This window comes from Erithacus rubecula, assembly GCF_903797595.1.
Source record: "Erithacus rubecula genome assembly, chromosome: 4".
NCBI lineage: Eukaryota > Metazoa > Chordata > Aves > Passeriformes > Muscicapidae > Erithacus > Erithacus rubecula.
The window spans coordinates 54224248-54244652 of NC_136686.1; the positions used below are offsets into that span (position 1 = coordinate 54224248).

The 20405-nt window shown below is 38.2% G+C and overlaps 1 protein-coding gene across 2 annotated transcripts in view; it reads right to left on the bottom strand.

Annotated features, from left to right (window-relative positions):
- Positions 1–250: 250 nt before the first annotated feature.
- Positions 251–20405, bottom strand: part of GRAMD4 (GRAM domain containing 4) — a 70826-nt gene continuing 50671 nt past the window's right edge. For both annotated transcript variants that reach the window (XM_079304597.1, XM_079304596.1), the window contains exons 5-19: positions 19141–19202; positions 17112–17244; positions 16615–16640; positions 14715–14806; positions 13036–13127; positions 12037–12085; positions 11249–11320; positions 9936–9979; positions 9730–9839; positions 8370–8524; positions 4519–4666; positions 3952–4045; positions 2813–2897; positions 1109–1177; positions 251–558 (exon numbers count right to left, since the gene is read on the bottom strand). In XM_079304597.1, coding sequence (XP_079160723.1) covers positions 457–558; positions 1109–1177; positions 2813–2897; positions 3952–4045; positions 4519–4666; positions 8370–8524; positions 9730–9839; positions 9936–9979; positions 11249–11320; positions 12037–12085; positions 13036–13127; positions 14715–14806; positions 16615–16640; positions 17112–17244; positions 19141–19202 — 1333 coding nt within the window. In that variant the 3' untranslated portion in view covers positions 251–456. The remainder of the gene's footprint in view (positions 559–1108; positions 1178–2812; positions 2898–3951; positions 4046–4518; positions 4667–8369; positions 8525–9729; positions 9840–9935; positions 9980–11248; positions 11321–12036; positions 12086–13035; positions 13128–14714; positions 14807–16614; positions 16641–17111; positions 17245–19140; positions 19203–20405) is intronic.

Consider the following 20405-nt stretch of genomic DNA (forward strand, 5'->3'; position numbering starts at 1 on the left):
ATAAAGGACCCAATTAAAATCTCAAAGCTGAAGAAGGAGACTTCAGGCTGCTGCAGTCATCATTCTCACATCTCAGGGAAAAACAACTAAGACAAAGGACAAATGTATCCCTAGTGACATCAGTGGAGATAAAGGGATCAATCTGTTACAGAGTCAGGTCTCCGAGCATCTTCCCAGCTTTTAATGTCAGTAAATAAACATTAAAAGTGCTTAATGTGCAAGGCTAATAGTGATGATAGCACTTTCACTGTTTTCATTTGGTTTTTTTGTCTTTTTTTTACAAAAACCTTAAAAACAAACATGAAGGCATATATAAAATACACTTGGTTTATGTAACAGATAGAATATAAACCACCAGACAAGAAAAATTATTGCAAAATAGATGAGGATGTTCATTTTTTTCACTACCAAGTCATACAATAAGAAAGTTTCCTTTAGCTCTTCCAAGATAAGACACTAGCTTTCACTGCTGGATGGTGCAGACGTTATTTTCACATACTGGCTGAAAATTGCCTCAAAAGCTTCATCTCTGTGTACCATGGCACCAAACACCAAAGGCTAAATGATAGAGAAAAACACATCATGTCAGTCCACAAAGAAAAAGAATTTCCTCTAGGTAAATTTTGTCAAGTCACTAGGAACAGATTAATTGTACTAGAAATGCATTGATAAAGACAAAATAATTTTTTTTTCTATTAAATCGTTGACTATGTGGCTTATTCTCTAATATTTTTCACTTCCTTAAAAACTTCATCTGAGGTCAGGCTACCTCAAAGTCTCCTCCCTCATGGATACTCTCAAGCCAACAGCTTTTTTGTTTCAGACTGCATAGCAGACTGCATACTCCTGATGTAGGATGCTGGGGGAAAACTCTCTGAAGTGTTAGAATAAAACCCTCCAGATGCAATAGAACAAGCTGAAAATTTCATTCATTAAAATTCTGAAAACAAACATACTGAATAATAGTCAAGTGAATTAAAAAAAAAAAAAAGAAAGAAAAAGCCAGTCACTGACATAAGGGGATAAAAAAGCCTTTATGCTGGTGCTGACCAGAGGAGGAAAAGAAGGGTAAGAAATCCAACATAGCAATACAGATTCAGGTACTTACTTTCTGTGTTGATGGTGTTGACACAGCAATACCCATCCCTGATCCCGGGAGAACAGAGAGCACTTTATACTAAAAAAAAACACACACAAAGACATAAGATACTTGTGTACTGAACTAGTGCACAAGATGCTGCAGAGGTTACACAATTCATCACTGGCATGTGCTCCCAGCCACAACTAAATGACCTCTACTCAAAGCAGGGTGAAGCCAGCTGCCACTCTCTAGAGTCCCACTCTCCTGGACTCGCTGGGTTCAGTCACCTGGACAGCCAGGACCCTTCTCTCCACCTCCTCCAGGAGCTGCAGCCATGCCCAACCTGCTGGAACCAGCCCCTAAGAGAGCACCAGTGCTGCTCAGCACAGGGAAGCACAGGCACAGGGTGGGCAGGGCACAGCTCTGTGCCTGTGTGCATCACCCACAGCTTCCCCTGCAGGGCACACCCATCCACTCTTTACAGGAACAGCAAGCAGACCAGAAAAACCTCCTGTTTCAAAACTAGATAGAAAACAGGGTATCACAGAGTCACAGCATCATTAAGGTTGAAGAAGAGCTCCCACCACCACTAAACAATAGCACCCAGTGCCACACATGGATTGCTTGCTTGTTTTTTTTTAGAAGAAAACCCATAAAGATGAGAAGGAATACAGTTGGCTGAACTTGGGAATATTCATGGGGAGAAAGTGACATCCAAGTCAGACCTGGGTTTCCCACCTCCACAGTACATTTTCATGCTTAACTGCATGATTCCTGTCTCATCTTCATTAAAAAACACTACACAGATGCAAAAAGAAACTTTATGGCAGTGAAGGCCTACCAAACAAACCAGCATTACTTGAAGTATGATGTTTGAAATCCATTAATATGAATTATTCATTCCAGTAGGGATGTTCAATTTGAGCATAAGCTGTCTGCCTTATAGACATGTCATAGAAATAGAAGGAATAATTTGAAAATCTGGAGGTGCTTATACAGTAGTGAACACCAGGCTGAGGTATTTCTTTGCTCAACATGATTTAATCTGTGGTACAGGATGCAGCAGAAAACAGGGCTGTCTGTGTTCAAGGTATGGACAAGCTTAAAAAGGGTGACAAAAAGTGATGTCAAAGGCCATAGTGATGCAAGGCATCAGTAAAACCATTAGCAACCACAGGCTGATAAAGCTCAGCCAGAGGAAGGAAAACATTGCCCCTGCCATGCTTCCAACCTTCCACTTCTTGTCTCTGTTACTGATGAGTCCCAACTAGATGAAACTCCAGCCCACCTCAGTCTGGCTATTCTAATGATCTACCTTTCTCCACTGACAACAACCCTCTAAGGCACCTACTTTTAAGATGGTGCATCTATTAATATTCACACCCAAAGTGAAGTTAGTAATACACAATTCCTGCTACCAATAGATCTTTTTAAGGCCTACACAGCTGTGGTCAACACTGGAGTAAGTAAACAACAAAACTTTAATTATTAAAAAAATGCAGGAGTGTAAGGGCTTAGTAAACTAGTTTGTCTTCATGCTCATAGCAAGCTTGCTTGTACTGAGTCCAAAAAAGCAGTTCTGGGAAACATTCATAATCAAAGAATTACATTTCACTTATCCCAATTATCAATGGCATGCTTTTTCAAAATAACAAAAGCACAAATGCAAAACATGACTAGCTGAACAGAAAACCAGTTTTCTCCCCTATTTACATCACCAACTAGACATACCTTCTGGATATCTGTTATGTCCGACAGCTTTATAACTTTATTTCTTTTTGATGAGCCGGATTTTGAGCTTTCAAAGCACAAGTAACTGAAAACAAGAAAAGAAAATGCTCAATTTGATACAGTGTTTTAAAATAAATTTCTCAAATATCCTCTTGTCTCTTCTAAAGTTTGAAATCTCACAGGTCAAAATAACCTTCAAAATAAAAGAAAGACATTCAGTTCAGTTACAGCTTCTAATTTAGTGCAAACATCTATAAATTCTTGCAATTGGTCTGTCTGAAAGCCCAGAACATACAGTATGCATACATACACTAGAATTCTTGTATTTATATTACTGCACTGAATGTTAAACCTGACAAGCATTTTAAAGACACACAAGGGACATATATCCTTAAACAGCTGAAATACCAACTCTCAAAAGGCTTATACTTCTTTCACCATCCTAAAAGAAGATTAATGAGAAACACTGTGTTAGTTTCATGTTATTATGCTGCAGACAAAAGCTCAGATTTCTAAACACTGGAGAGTGGCCTCCATCACTAGGTGACATTGCATACAGATGAGCTTTACTTCCTTTCATTACACTCCAAAGGAATTTCAGTGCAGGAACCAAACAGTAATGACCACAGTTATTTCAGCCCTGGGAGGCAAGTAGGGAAATTTTTAAAAAATCCACTCACCCATAAAAATTTGAAATCAAGGCCTAATTTTCAGCTTTCTTTTTCATTGTTGTCTTTTAAAGTAAGCTATACATTCAGCTTGCTTAAAAATAACCCCAAACTAAGAATATTTGTCAAACAGCTGTTGATTACAATTTCAAAGTACACTTAGGTTTCAGGTTTCTTTTCTAGTTTGTGTACAGTTAATATGTTATCCACGTGAAGAACTGCATCTACCAACAGCTGTCTATATAGAGCTACTTTGCATTCCTATGCAAGCTCTGGTTCCAAGGCAAAATCTGTTAAGTCTGTTAAGCACAGCCACACAGCAGGTTCAGCTCTTCCTCTCCTATGATGCTTCCTTGAGGTTGCAAAGCACCTTGAAATGGCATTTTTGTTTTGAAACACTATTAAAAGTTCCTTTTTTAGATTCAAACACTTTAATGTCTCGAATTTCCCTCCTGGGGTGCCATGACTCACTTTTCTGTGACATACAGAACTCCATTCCTGATGTAGTCTGTCGGCATCTTCCGGTCTCTGTTGATCAAGCAGCAGCGCCAGCCATTTTCACACACTGAAAAAGTTGTAACAAGAAATCTTGCTTTAAGAAAAAGAGAGATTGGCACTATCCCCAACAGTCTCCTTATACAATAGAAAAGATTGAATATTAAACTTTAGATACTTAAAAGTGCTTAGAAAGAAAAGCCTAAATCAGGTGTTCTAGACATCATAACATCTGTTTTAACACCCATCTTGAAAAAAAAACCAACAATAACACCCCAAAATAAAAACCACCCACACAATTATTCCCTTTAACTTGCCTACTGGATTTGCATAACCATAAAAGGCACACCAGGCTGTTTAAACTTTCAAAGAGCTGCCAGGATATGGAATGAAAGAGACCATCTCCATTCATCCTAATTTAAAGCATGACTTTTAAATCAAAAGCTTACACCTATACAATGCATATGAAAGGAATTAAACTTTATACTATTCTTGGCTTTTTACAAAATATTCTACTAATATAGCCTTCCTGTAGCATCATACCTGGCAAAGGACGTTCATTCTCTGGCAGGTTAAAAATTTCATGGAAATTTCCTCTCTTGGTGGTATGAAAACGACTTGTGTCTTCATCTTTGCTTATTCCAGCTGGGGCACTTGAGCCCACATAAATCCTGGAGGCTGCTGTTTGAATCTGCAGAAAAAGAAACATGGTTCCAAAATCTGAGCAGCAACATTTAAGCTACACTCTTAAAAAAACTTTAGCTAGCTACTCTTTCTAAAACAAACAAACAAACAAACAAAAAAACTATAATGCAACAATTTTCATTAACTACTTCCATAAATTAACTTTGGACTTCTGCACTATGCTGCTGCTAGAGCACAAGCCTCTAATATGGTACCTGAATGTAACCTTTCAAAGTGCTGCCCTTTGATGGACACACTTTGCTGGGGAGAAGCACACAGTACTAAATGCACCTACCTTAAAAGACCATTTTTTTACAGTAAAGGCTATGTCTTATAAGATACAGCTAAGTCACTGCAAACAGCTCCCATGGTTGTAACTATTGGGACTACTAAGACAATGTATTATCAGTACTTGGCTTGTCTTCAAGAGATAAACAAAGTATTACTGCACAAAAGAAGTTCAAAAAGAAAAGAGGAAAAAAAGCGCCACACAGAACTGCATAAACTCATTATGAATACAAATGCTGAAAATGAAAGGAAGTTTTCCACACTATGATCCATACCTTTTCATGCCCTGACAGCTAGCAGGAAAAGAAACAAATACACAAATGTGACAGTGAAAAATGAAAAAAAAAGTGAAATCTATTTAACAGTATAATACACAGAATAAAACATGAACTGAGTGTCACTGCAAGATCTTGCTCACAAATCAAGAGGCTACACACAATGAATGCAATTAAAAGAGTTATGAGTGGTTAGAGCACACCAGTTCATTTTTTTCAGGTTGCATTAGAACCATTGATCTTCATGTGCTTTGAAGCTGCACTGAAATTTGAGAGTCTTGACACATAAAACAAAATCTGAGTGGTTATCAGCATCCTTGAGAGGAAACAAGGTAGTATAGAAACCAAAGTACTTGAGTAAAATCTACTTTTAAACAGAGCTCCTGAAGCACTGGAGGCTGCCCTGGCAATAAGCCTTGTCTCTGGAAGGACAGCAGGCAACTTCCTTTGGAAAGCTTGTCTGAACTTTCATTTACACCTTGGTGGGGTATCAAGATTCCAAAAGCTGGCACTAGCAGCTCTGTTCTCAGCCCTACCAGGCACATGCAGTTAAACATCTGGCACACTAACAGCATGGAAGCTCAGGACTTAGCTCTTCTTCTGTAAAGATCAGCCAGCCCTCAGCTGCTTTTTTTGTTACCTTGCACAAAATTGGCAGCACTCAACACTTCACAGGATTTACAAACTAAGAGAAGACATCCAAAGCAAATGAAAACATGTGAACTGCAATTGCTAACTAAAAACCAGAATGACAGAACAGGCACAGCCATCCACCTTTTTAGGGTACCTGCAAGACAATGATAGCTCAGGGGAAAAAATGTAAGTTAACATGGAAAGCAAGTGGCTGATGGGAACCAATATTACATCACTTCTGCGGTGCTGAGTTCTGGAACCAAGGACAAATCACAGATTTTTCAACAATCTATGTGCAGCTAAAGATGAAAAGTATTTTCTGAAGGCCTTTGCTATTTGGCAAAGCTATTTGGCTGCACATGCACACAACCAGGTGAAGTGCCATGGCCCAAAACAGAAAAATGATCAGAGCAACAGATGTAAAGTTCTTTGTGCTGGAATAAGGACTACTTCTGATCTCTGCTACACTGTTTCCTACCTACCTCTTATATAAAGAGATCAAAAAGTAGAGTTTAAACTTCAGTACCATTACCCATCTGGTGGCTGAAAATGTGAGTAGTTCTTCCCTTACTTCTAGCCCTGCCTAACACATGCAAATGTTTCTTCTTGCCACTCAGGCTTGAGACAACCAATGGTCAATTACTAGGAGAAAAGAATTTTGATAAGCTGTAAACCTAACTGGAAGTGATTTGATTTGGAATGCTGGAAGAGTCCTGATTGTCTAAAAACATCACCAACAACCCAGAGGTGTTCCTTTCCACTTGATCTGTCATCAGCGTTTGACACACAACCTTCACCCATCAGATACTGTTGTCAGGACTGCTCTCAAAGGACACAAGGTCAGAGTGGTGGTACAGGCAATTAATATTGCATTGTGTCTAAGCTTACTCTGTCTTGTACACTGTTTAATGATAAGAAGTCAAAGCAAATGCACACATGCTAGCACTACAGGCTTTTAGGCTCTGTCTTTTCTATGAAAAAAAATGAAAAACTCTCTTTGATTTGTACCTTATAGTACAAAAACCTATTTTTAGCACTGTGAGGTTTGAAATCTCTCAAGGGGTAAGAAAGTTTCTCTAAAACTACTGAGATCAAGTTAAAGTTTTCAAAGACATTTGGAAGCAGATAGTGCAGTCCGCACATCCTAGAAGACAAACCAAGGTCACCAAGCCAGACCCGGCTGTACAGAAACCCTGTCTCTACTTGCAAAACTAAAGCCATGAAGAAAAGCCAAAAGGAATAATCACTTTTTAAGTTTATGGACTGAAGTTCAGCAGTTCAGAATCTTTCCACCTTTAAGGCAGGTAGATTACAGAGACCTAGCAAGATGATGCCACAACTACCCCAGTATGAGAAAGATAACCTGTAAGTGTGAGAAGCAGAGAAGCTTTTAAGATCATCTTCTGCAAGCAAGAAAAATACAGGCCATGGATGGCTTCATCCAAGGGTTTATTGACCCATCTTATCCCTTGGAAAACATGAACAGAAGACTCACTTTCTGTAATAGATTGTCCTTGTTCACTTCCTTCCAAAATACTCAATTGTGTTGCAGTTATTTTACCACCCTCTGCTCCACCACCCCCCGAAGTCCCAGATTTCTTAACAACTGAGGATTCGTGGACTTTTCCCTTCTGCTCTCCAGTTGTATACCCAGGCTGAATTACTGCTCAGTACTGTGCATTTCAGGCAGTACTCAGAAACTCCATGGATGCAATTAGATACTGTGCTAAGAGGCACTAAACAAATGCTAAAATGGGATTCAGCTCGAGATTTACTGCAACTATTTCAATTTTAAAACTAATAAACATTGACAAATCCAGGAATATGGAAAACCCTGACTCAGTTATCATGTCAGGCCCCAAAAGAATTTACTAAGATGCACAAAACGCAATACTTAGTGATTTAACTATGACATTTTAACAAAAAGAAAACATACTGTTGGAGTATGAGCTCATTGATCACCAAAAAGGTCACCTAATACAATAACCATGAGACATAATTTCTAAATATGAAAACTACCTTATTACCTTTATTAATGATTATGCCATTAGTAAGCTGCATATTATAATCAAGCCTCCAACTATTTTTTAACTAACTGCACTTCAATTTACCTAAGTATGCGAATTTCCACTGAAAAAGAATGTCTAAGAATAGAGAAGTGGATACAAAAAGACTGCATTTGACACAGTATTACACTGAATGTATGTTAAAGAAATTGGTATGAATATGGATGGTGTTATATTTGTGTGTTTAGCTTCATGATTCACAGAATATCTATATATACACACACATTTTTGGTAACTGATTCCTTTCATACAAGAAACAGAATCCATAGAACTGTGAATCTTGAAAATAATAAAAAAATTGATATTACAATCAATTAACACTGATTGTAAGGATTTAATTAACCTTCTCTTTAATGTGCTCTAGTCACTGGAGAAAAGGAAAAGGGAGAAAGAGATCTGATTTTCAGAGGCTGAGAACACAGGAACAAAAAAGATTCATTACCCTTACCCGTCTCGACACTGTAGCATTAGATCTTTCTTTGAGCTGAGGATCTGTCAGGAGACTTATCCAGATGATATAAGGAGTGTCATACTTAGCTCTTAGTCTGGGGCATCGCTTGAAGATAAAATCAATAAGGAAAAACTTGGTTCCAGCATACAGTCCTGAAAAAAAGTCACTCAGTTTGAATGCTGAAGAGGCATTAAGGACATCACTGTTTTAAACATATTTTTGAAAGTTCACAAATGAAACTGAATTCTGTATATTTAGTCACAGAGTTAAAACCATTCTCCTGAGTTTGCTATTTTAATTCTTCTTGCAACACCAGAAAATTATTTTTCTTTCCTTTCCATCCCCAGTTCTTTTAAATATTTACACAGCCACTATTATACAGAAGAACATTTGAATAATTCAAACATATGTTCCTTATTACCAGAAGCATTCTGAAAACATGATATACTACCAAACAAAAAGCACAACAGAGCATTGAGCTATGCAGCTCCTGCAAGAATTTTAATGGCAACAGAGGGCTCTCATGTACTACATAAAACTCTATCTTCCAGTCCCAACTCTATTCTCATACAAGTTATTTCCTTGTGTTCCGCCATTAAAAATGGGCTTAAAACTCTCTCTCAAAACTTCACTGAGTGCAATTCAGATCTCTTAAGAGTCAAACAATTATTCTTCACACATCTAAATTAAATTGCTGTGCCAAACAAACCTACATTTATGTTCAAGCTAACAAAATTTGAAGTTCAGTGCCACAAAAAGTAATACTCATTTAATTATATCATTACTTCAATGAAAAAAATAAGAGTTCTTGGTTCACAGTACAGGGAAAAAGAGTACAGCAAAAGGAGTCCCATGATGCAGTGAGAATCCTTTTCTCAATTCCCAGCTGAGACTGAGTATCTGTAACAGACCCACAGTAGTCTGTTCGTTTTGTCCAGCCCATCCTCCAAAGTTTTACCAGGAATTCCACTAACTCTTTTATTTTTTCCTACATTGCCATTTTCATGCCTCCTGGGTCATGCCACATATCTCATTTACATGGATCTATCAGCAAAAAACCCCAACATATAGGATTTTCCAGAAGCCTCATAGCTGACAGTCTGAGTTCTGCTAACATTATAGACTTCTCCTCTTCAAGAAGCAAAAGCATTATCCAGTCTTTCTGTATTACACACTGAGGTGATTTTCAAAATGGTCATGACAAATGATGCCAAGCACAATGAAAACTCTTTAAAACATCACATGATTTATTAATGCAGGTTTTCTCTCTTAAACTCTCAAATTCTGCCTCTAAAGATCCTGTAAGTTTTAACCATTAAGTCTAGACTGTAATAGGTGAATTATTTATTGTGTTTACCTAATGCAAGCCCAAGAATCTTGTAGGGCAAAAAGCAGGATGCAATAAAAGCTGCCCACAGAGCAATGTAGAGTTTCTGTGTTAGTTCTGGCTGGACCCACATGAACAAGCTGAAAACAAAAAAAGCAAAATTTTATTACCAGTGTTGCAGATATTGGTCAAGTCTTACTTTAAAAGGGAAGAAAATCTCACATCAGGTAACTTACTTTTTAAATTTTTCCAGTATGTCTGCCATCTTGCCAAAAAGGTTCTGCATAAGAAGCAAGAGAATTAAAACCAAGTCCTGCACTGTTTTGGGGTTTTTTGTCCACATAATAAAAACAAACAGCATTTTGACTCTGTTGGTAAGCAACTCCCAGAAGTGATTTTTTAAAACTAATTTTGAGCCATTTATATACTTTACAACTGAGTAAATACAGAACAGAACAGCAATATTTGACTTCCATCTCATTCAACCTTGTTCTGTAATTTGTGATTGATTGTTACATGTGAAGAAACTATTTGATCCCACTGTCATGACTGGAAAGCATTTTCATTGCTGCAAATATTTTAAATTAACCTGTCAATATAATAGTAAAGAGTTTCTGTTAGGAGGTAACAAAATTTCAGGAAGTGGTAACTGAGTTCATCAAAAGGACTATCAGCTTTTTGGAAACAGACCATTATCAGGTTTTATAATAAACCACTGGAGACAGCAGTTTTCAAGTAATTCCAACAAATGGAGATGCAACTGACCCCTGCTCAGAAGTCAGGCCATACTCTCTGCCAATCCTTACTGTCAGAGCACCTGAAAATTTCACTTTCCCAATAAATTTCCAAAGGTGTTCATATAAACATAGGCACCACCCCAGCAGAAGGAAGCAGTTGAGCATTCAGAGCTAGCAAGGGAAGGTTAAACCCCTTTGGCAGCAGCACATCATCAGGCACAGCACAAGGCTGCAGCTCAACTGGATGGTGCAGTCACTCAGCTGCTACCTCATGCAGCTCGTGGAGCTGGGAGAAAACCTTCCTTCAGCCTCTCCAACACCAGCAGATTTCAAGGCTTGGAGGGGGTGGAGGTTTTTAAAACAGGCTATTTTAGAGATGCAGTGCAAACTGTTGAATTAACATAGCTAAACAGACCATAGCCTTCAGCTAAATCTTAAAGGAACAGAGTCTCCTACATCAGTTTTATCACTAACAGATTTGGGATATGGATCCACACTCCAGTACATTTTTAGGATTCGCCACCCAATCTGCATTATCAGAAGCTTATATGCATATATAAGGAACAAAACTGTGAGAAATGGTTTCTGTTCCCCTCCACAGCTTGCTCAGAACTGCATTCAGAGAACCTCAACCCATCATGCCATTTTCCAGGAATCTTACTGAGATCAAAACTGCTCAGAGGTGAAGTTCTCTTTGCAAGAAAAGTATTTCTTCCTAAACATTTGTTTTCACATGCTGCATAAGCTCCTTTGACTGCTTGGACTATGAAGCCCCTTGTTTCTAAGGGGGCAGCAGGAGAGCAGCACAGTACCTGTGCCTTCTGAGCCACGTCCAGAACAAGCTGAAACTTTTCAGACACAGTCAGATCCTCTTTTGGGTGCTCCTTAGGCAAAAAAAAGAGAAAAATCCAATGATTTGTAGCTCACATAAAACATATTCTACAAAACTTATCAAAACAAGGTGACCACTCAACATTCCTGGCAATACTCATCTCACTTTTAATAGTCTCCACACTTACCATTTTCCTCTCTTGTTTCAGATCTACTTTTTATGTCTTTCATTGCTGGTTTTTTTTTAGTTTTCAATGCTTTGAGAGGGCTCAGGAGAGACTTTCTCATTCTCTACAACTATCTGAAAGAAGGCTGTAATAAGGTGGGGGTCAGTCTTCTCTCCCAGGTAACAAGTGACAGATCAAGAGGAAATGACCTCAAACTTTGCCAGGGAAGATGCAGATTGGCTATTCAGAAAAAAATTCTTCATTAAAAGGGCTGTCAAGCCTTAAAACAGGCTGCCCAGGGAAGTGGGGTCACTATCCCTGCAAGTATCTAGATGACACTTAGATCTGTCACTTATGGACGTGCACTCACACCTAGTGATGGGGCTGGCAATGCTAAACCAACAGACGGACTTAAAGAAAACAGATGCAGACTTCTTGAAGACTCCACAGGACCTAATTTGTCCTGAGATGATAAAGAGAAAAATGCAGTATCTTCACTTGCTTGCTCTTCCTTCCTTTCCAACTACCCACACAAACACAGAGAAAGGTTTAAAGGTGCAACATTTTTGCAGGCATACAGGTGAAGCTGATCAAAGACCTACCATGTGTTCAGAAACTTCAGGCACAATGCTCCACTGTATTCTCCAACCCCTAGAAATGATGGAAATAGTTAAAGAGAGCAATAACTCCATCCATCAACACAGATTATTTGTAAAAGGTTAAAAAGTAGCTTTCTGCAATAAGCATTTATGGCTTAACAGTAAATAATATAATCCCCAAATTAATGAAGAGCCCACAACATAACAGAAGCACAAGTGGCCAACAACAGCCAGCTTTAAAAATATTATTTAACTAGACACAAAACATAATCACTGCTCGTGGGTTTTACAACAAAAGTTAATGGTGTGCATGCAGCAAAGGATTAGGAATATTTTTCAGTATTTTTATTTTTTCATGTGAAGAAAATTACATCAAATTATTCAGAAACCTATTTGCCACAAGAAATTTCCAGGGAATACAATGTCAAACAGAAAGTATTAATTAAGAAGTCAGAAAATTATTTTACAATTAAGGTCCTCTACACCATTTTAGGGTGCATTTAGAAAAAAACCCCCAGACTTAATTTTCAGAAGAGATTGAATTTACAAATGGAAGATACTTTGGATAAAGTATGTCAAGAGCTATGGAAAAAGGCAAAACTGCCATTTTAGGCCTAAGTGAACCTTCTCTGCTGGAAAAAACAGCAAGCTTCAATAGTGAAGGTGATGTTCTTCAAGTACTTTAAATATCACAGAAGTAGAAATATTATAATTTTAGTGTACTAAGGGATTTGTCTGACAGCATGCAAAATTGCTTATGATAACCCAAGCCACAGGGTTACAGCCACATATATAAAGATAATTCCCAATAATTGTAAAATATTATAGAAACTGAGCAATGACACTAAGGACATTTGAGTTTGAATTTCACTGTGTTAAATGTATTTAAAATATTAGAAAATATTAGAAAAGGTAGCAGTTTTACAACTCAGTGCAAGAATAACAAAACATCTTTCAAACAAAGCATTACTTAAGAGAGTAAGCTAGTATTTATGCAAATACCTGGCTATGAGGTAATTTAGGGATAACCTCAAAATTGCTAAAAATAAGAACATAGGAATGGCCCAGCCATGCCATACAGCATTGATGTAAATCTGCAGATTAAGAAGAAAAAACAAAGAGAGATGTGGATTACAAACTGGGGTACAGTGAGTTACATGAAATACCACTTCCCACTGTGCTGTTGGGCTCAGAATCATGCATTTCGTATTTTTAAAAATTAATAAATTTTAGCCACTTCATGACTGACAATGGCCCTGCACTCAGGAATACAAAATGAAAACTAAGAATGAACCAAATCTCCAACCAAAGAGACAACACTTAACTAGTTCTCAGCTGACTCAGAGAGAGTATTGATTATCTTCAACACTACAATTACTTGAAGGGGTAGAAGGCAAGAAAAAAAAAAAACAAAACAAAAAAAGGAGGTAAACCTTCAAATCTGTGAATCTGCTATATAACCATGACTGGTCAGCAATGGCATAGAAGCCATGGTATAAAGAGGAGTTACAGCAATTAGCCCCATACTGGGCAACAGGATAAAGCCTCACTCTATTATTTCAGGTCAATTAAATCCCAGATTTTTACCAAGACTAAAAAGATTGCAAGAAAATAGGCTTTATTTTATGTAAAAAGTACAAACACAAAGAGCTTCAAAAGGTATTCTGTTCCCAGCTTCTGAAGCAGAGACTACAGTCTCTCTGTGAGATTCTCTAGGGTTTTTACTGATAACCCTGAAGTGAAACATTGCTCTGGCTCCCAGGTCCCAGAGCTTTCAAAAAAAACCAGCTCAAGTTTCTTCTTTGAGTTTGTATCTGAAAAATGGGCTTACCAGGTGAGGCAAGAAAAAAATCAGCAGATATGGAGAAGGGACAGACAGAGAGCACTGGGAGGGAAGTCTCCTCCTCAATATTCCTTCAGCTGTGCCATGCAAAATAGCATAAGCTCTGTAACTTACAGGGAGGCATTATTTAATAAAAAGGTGTGTGGCATTTTCTCCACATAGCTATTGGTAATTCCTTTGACAGAAGTTAATTTCATATATACTATGACCAAAAGACTTTAGGTAATTTAATTAACAATAGGAGAAAGGAAAACAAACCAAAACTCCACTAGATATTTAAGTCTCTTTGCAGTATTCAAACCTCATGAAGAGAGCATAGAAATGTTTGAACTTAGCCCACAGACCTGATGCTTGCACATTGAATCCTACTGAAATCAAGGCATTTTGCCTCTCATCAGTATGATCCTAACAAATGGCAAAGAGCCCTGATGGGGACAATAGCTTCTCATCAAATGTAACCATTATCAGCATTTCCATCAAACCACTATCAGCATTTCAGCCCCAGACAAGAAGAAACTTTGCAGAGGCTGAAGTAACCATTGAACTAGCAGGACTGGGACATGAGAAACAAGAAAGGAGTGAACAATACCCAGACAGTCCTAAGTTATTTTAACAATCACAGAACTATGCTACAAGAGACCCAGGAACCACAATTTAACTGGTTTTATATAAAACATAAGTGACCACTACTCACATTTTGTGTCAAATGAAATTACACTATTTGATTTGACTTGAACTGTAGCACAATTCCTACTCAGATATGGCAGTGTCAATGAATTTCAGAAAAGAATGTATTTTTTCAAGTTCTTACTACTCCTGGAGGAGTAGGATAACTTACAATAAAGGCAATAGCAGAAGTGTAGATAGAATACCAGTCTAATAAGGCAGAAAGATTCTTCATAAAATTTGTAACAGGTTTGGCACCTCTCTCTAAATGGAAATTGAGAAAAAACACAATGTTAGAATTAGCTGGCAGTGGTTAAATCACTTGCAAATTACAAACAAATTAGAAAACCATAGGAATATTCATGACATGTAATGATAAAAAGGTTTATCCAAATGAAAAAAAAAAAATAAACTCACCAAAGTAACTTAACAATTACAGAATGCATTTCCAAAAACTAAAGTGTTACCCAAGACATGTCTAAAGAGTTCCCAAATATTATGTCTAAACTCCTAAGTATAGAGACACAGTGTGTCACAAAGGAAAAAAAAAAAGAACATCCTTTATAAGGGTACCCAGAATGCTAAAAGCATCCATAAGCTAAGCTATGTTCATATTACCCCAAAGACCACAGTACAGGTCAGTTTGTCTCACTGTAAAACCATGTACATTAACCTGACTGAATTACAAGCCACCAAGGAACAACCTAGAATCACAGAATCATTTAGATGGGAAAAGACTTTAAGGATCATCATTGATTCAACCATTAACCCAGCACTGCCAAATCCACCATTAAACCACGTCCCTAAATTATTTTCTCTGCAGTCTTCCTACCCACCCTCAGATCAACACTCCTATCCAACTTGGTGCCATCTGCAAACTGTCAGGGAGCACTCCATCCTGCTGTCCACATCACTGATATAGAAATTAAGCAGGACAGACCCCACTGCTGAGCCCTGGGGAACAGCACTTGTGGCCAGGTGGGTGTAGCTCCATCCCCCACCCCTCTCTGGGCCTGGCCATCAGCCAGTTTTCTACCCAGCAAAGCATACCCTGTCCAAGCCATGACCAGCCACTTTCCTCAGGAGAATGCTGTGGGAAACAAAGGCCTTACTACAGCCTAGGCAGACAACACCCAGAGCCCTTCCCTCCCTTGCTGCCTCTAGCCTAAAGCCAGGCTAGACCCTGGGCTGTGTCTCTGCAGGACTCTGCCCACTGCTAGCACTTTGCTGCTTACTGTCCCTAACCAAGCAACCCAGCACTGACTCCCTGAAGAGGGCTGTCTGTCACCCCTGCAGACCTGGTCTGGTGTCACTGCATGGGACACTGACCTGTGCTGGGAGAGGCCCCCACACACACACCCAGCCAGCAAGAGCAAGAGGAGCCCTTCCTCAGCTCCCTAAAACACCTTCACCCTCTATGCTCTTTCACTACTTGGGCAATGAGCTAGGGAGCACAAGGAAACAGGAGAGGGCTGCTGAGAGACCACCTCTGTTGGACCACACCAGTTCTGCCTTTCCTGATGAGAAGGATGATGATACCTCCTGCACAGAATCTCAGAAGCTCTCATTCTCTTTCGCAGCAGAACTCACAACTTTTCAAGTCTTTCTTCAAGAGAGCCTCCGACTTGCTGTCCTAGTTTGTTTGGCTTGACACTCAGCTATCCTAAACACATTTCTTATGTGAAATAATTAAGCAACTAGCACTAGATTTCCTCAAGCAACAGCAGCACAACCAAAGCACAGATGAAGTAAGTGGAATGGCACACCCAAGGCACTGGAAAAACTCATGGACTCAAGAGCTGCTTCCATCTGCTCTGCTCCAGCAGCCTATACCAAGCCAATAGAGAAGATCAAGACTTGGAAAACACTGGTGGCAACAATGTTCTGGAAAGCTTTGAGTCAGGCTCCTCAGACAACAGGGATCCAGACTTTGTGGCTAACCTAGTGGGAGTTAAGAACCACAAAGCTTAATACTGTTTTTAAAAAATATTCTGAAGGCAGTGCAAGTCACAGGTATTCTCCCAAATGAAACCAGAACAAACACAAGGAATAAAATACTGCTAAGTACTTACTTAATCTTCTCATATTCTCAGTCAACCTGAAAAGTAATAGATAAAATCAAATTGTTAAACAGACAACTAGTGCACACTTGTGTATACTGGATTCCTGAAATACCCTTCACAGTTATGAACTGTATGTGCATTAAGCTTCATTCTTGACTGTAACAAAAGGTTGTTTTAGTAACTAATATGGTCTACCTAGCATCAGACTGAAAACTGAAGTTTTAAAGTTCTCCAGACTAACTTAGACTTTGTTCACAGTTTCTGGGAGGCATATGACAAAACCTGGTAAATAATACAAGTCTTACTTTATTTCAAACAGCAGATAAACTTAAAATAAAATGTTTTACACAAAGGAGTCACAAAACTTTTAAGGTAGTTGTGTACTTTTGGTGTTATTATTTGTTATTGAAACACTTGCTCAAACCATACAAAAGGTTGGTTAAAAAGAAAACAAAAACAGAGAAAAAAAACCAAAGGCATCAACAATTTCTGACAATGGGATTTACCTTCTAGCACTAAGTGGCTCTTCTGTTTCCACTGTATTCTCTTCTGGCTGAAATCTGAAGTCCTCAACATACTCCCCAAATTTGTCACCAAACCACTTCTGGAGTCTTGACGAGACTGTGTGACTACTCTTATCTAAAAAAGAGAAGCACTCAGTATTAGGATAATGCTAGAAGACATCTTTATCCAATGCCAGCCCCTGTTCCCACACACTGTGCTTCCCTGTCCTTCACCAACACTCTTTGTGGAAACTTGCAATTTACTTCTGCCATTGCACAGGACCCCCAACTTCATTAAATTGATAAAATAAGACTAAAGGTGACTCCTGCATTGCTCTTAGGACAGTACATGGAAGCATCTTATTACCCAAAATACAAAGAGTAAAACAATCCTAACAAACAATAATTTTTAGCAAACACAGTAAAAACATTTTCTGGTTAAGAGACCTCTGTAAACAAAAGACTGATGTAAATCCCAGTGCTCCCTGTTGTGCTGAAGGGTCACCTTGAGAAAACAAGTGCAAATCAAAACACTATTGGGCACAGGGCTGGACAACCACCTTGCAGGCACAATGATTTGACAGGAAAGGGAGGTGGAAAAAGCAAGATTCTGCTAGAGGCATTTTTACTTCCCCTTTCCAACCACTGATACTTTATTAAGATTGTTCCAATGTGTCTTTATAGAGCTATAAAAAATAAAAAAAAATGCAGTTTTTTTCTTTCTAAAGTCAGCCTTCAGAAATTATGCTACATATGCCACTTTCTATACATGGAATATACAGTCATAATACTACCTGGGAACAAATAATTATACAACAAAATAATGAAGTGATGCACACTTTCTGTGCTTCAGTTTTAGTAGAAAAACAACATAATATAGGGGTACATGGAAATATCATCAGAATAAAAGCCTTAAGGCATGGCAAGTAAGAACAAAACAATCACCTGTAGCTCATGAAATTGTGGTCTAGAAGGAACAGACAATTTGGAAACGAAGCTCAATACAGCAATGTCACCAAGAGGATACTGGTCATAATTAGTCCAGGATCAAATTTAGTCCAGAACTCCATGAAATTAATGTATGATTAAGCAGAGGCACAGAAGATTAATCAGCCAATTACAACAGCCAAAATTATGCATTTAAACTCATGAGAAAAAGCAACTGGTGCTCAGAAAATAGAATCAAACCATTTATTAACGATTCACAATGAAATCTAGAAAAACAAGGAATCTAGTGACTTTTTACAGCTAAGAAAACCCTTCCATTTGAGAATAAAAATAGGAAGTAGCTTCCTACACACTAATACTTCAGAAAGTACTGAGAAATAAATTTTGACAAGAGAAAAAAATGTCAGGTTGTAGTTTACATAACAGAAAGCACAGACACTATGGAAGTACAGGAGGGGAAATTTCAGATTTAGTCCACAGATGTAAAAATTTAAGTCTCAATCACAAGGAAGGAAAGTAAAAACGTACTGAAAGACTAAGAATTTGACTGTTGCCTTAGTTCTTTCAGATATCAGTACATTACTGAATTCCTAATAAGCATCAGCTTGAAAAACGTAGGTGACAGTGTAGGTGTCCAAAAAATTAATAGCTCTTAAGCTTACTCCTTCTCCAGAATGTCTCTTCTTTTAGAGGAAGGAAGTAGTAATATGATTAGTGGCATAAAACTAATTGCAGAACTTCTGCAATTGAGAACAAAACAGAACATTTCTTCTATGTATTACACTTGTTTTCTGGTAAGTCAAGGATCACCCAGGCATGAAAGAATGATGAACTGAGCCAACATGTTCCATTATATACCTAAAGGTCTTACAATATACAATAAATTCTTTGCTAAGGTATGCAAAGTCAACTACAAAAAATAAATACAGAATCATGTTCAGAGAGAGAAGTTGTTTGAATTGCCATCCATATTCAGCTTCTTCAGAAGCAAGATTTGATCTTCTAAGGATCAAAAACAAAACAAGAAAAAGAAAAAAAAAATCCAAGGGAACTGAAGTGCTGTTAGAGATCTGACCAAGCTCACCTGTTCCATTGGCTTGTGCCTGTGGCTTTGCAGGTTGCTGAGCTGCAGGCACCTCTTCTGCCCTACAAAGAAAACAATGAGAAATGTTACAGAGGAAGGATTTATTCCTTTTTAGGTAAAGGAAACACCAGAACCTCCATGGTTTCCATAGCTGAGATTATACAATCATGACAAGAGAAAACACAGCTTATGCCCTTTCACAAGACTCAAAATATTCATTGCACTTAAGATCCTGGGAAATGCATCCACTATGAGGAGAGGTGTGGTTTAGCCACTCCTGTCACCAACAGCTCAATTTCATCTTATAACTGCTCAACAATGTAGTATCAAATTTCTTGCATTATTTATTCCTTTGTGTTGTATATTCATTGCAATGCCTGCCAGGAAAACTCTTCAGAGCCATGACTTTTCCTACAGCAATAAACTAAAAGGGATTCCATATCACAAGTTGGTAACCATCAGTAGAGTAAAACCACAATTTAATGCACGAATCTTGAATTCTGCCATCACTACTAGGGTCAAACACCACTCCACAAGAGGAACAAGTGTTAAGAATGATTTAAAATGTTATGTTGTAAATTCTCAACATACACAGATCACAACCAATTTGAAAAATATCTTGAAAAACTGAAACAGTCTGAAAAACTGCAACAAAAATGTTCTACAAATATATGTCAAGTAGCAGGCATAACTGGTTTCACTTCTCAAAAGGAGTCAAGATCCATTTAAAGTGAACAGATTTTTTAAAACAAATGCTTTTGGGATTCTGTACATGTGCAAGGCTTCAAATTACATTTGTACACAACCTCCAACTGCCAACCTGTCTTGAGAATACTTCAGGCTTCAGTCCCAAAGTCTTCAGTCATCCATGCAGATATCATACAGAAAGATTTTTCTAATGAAACATGAGTTTGACAACATAATACCAGCCACAGCAAGCTTCACTTGACAGGGAGCTATATGATTGAGAAGATTACTTCTTGAAACAAAAAAGTGTCAGTTGTGCAATTTCATGATCACTCATTTATCAGGCAATGTAAGTACTTTCAAATGTTCCTTTCATCTTTTGCTCCTTGGGAAAGGAATCAAGTGAAACATTGTCAGCAAACAAAGAGCAAGAAGAGGGATTCCACCTCACTGGGCAGACTGCAGCAATACAGATACACAGCCCTCCCTCCTGCTGCTCCTCTGGAAAGGACATTAGGAAAAGATGTCACTGTACTGGCTGCACATGGAAAAGGTCATTACTTATGTGTGCTGTCTTA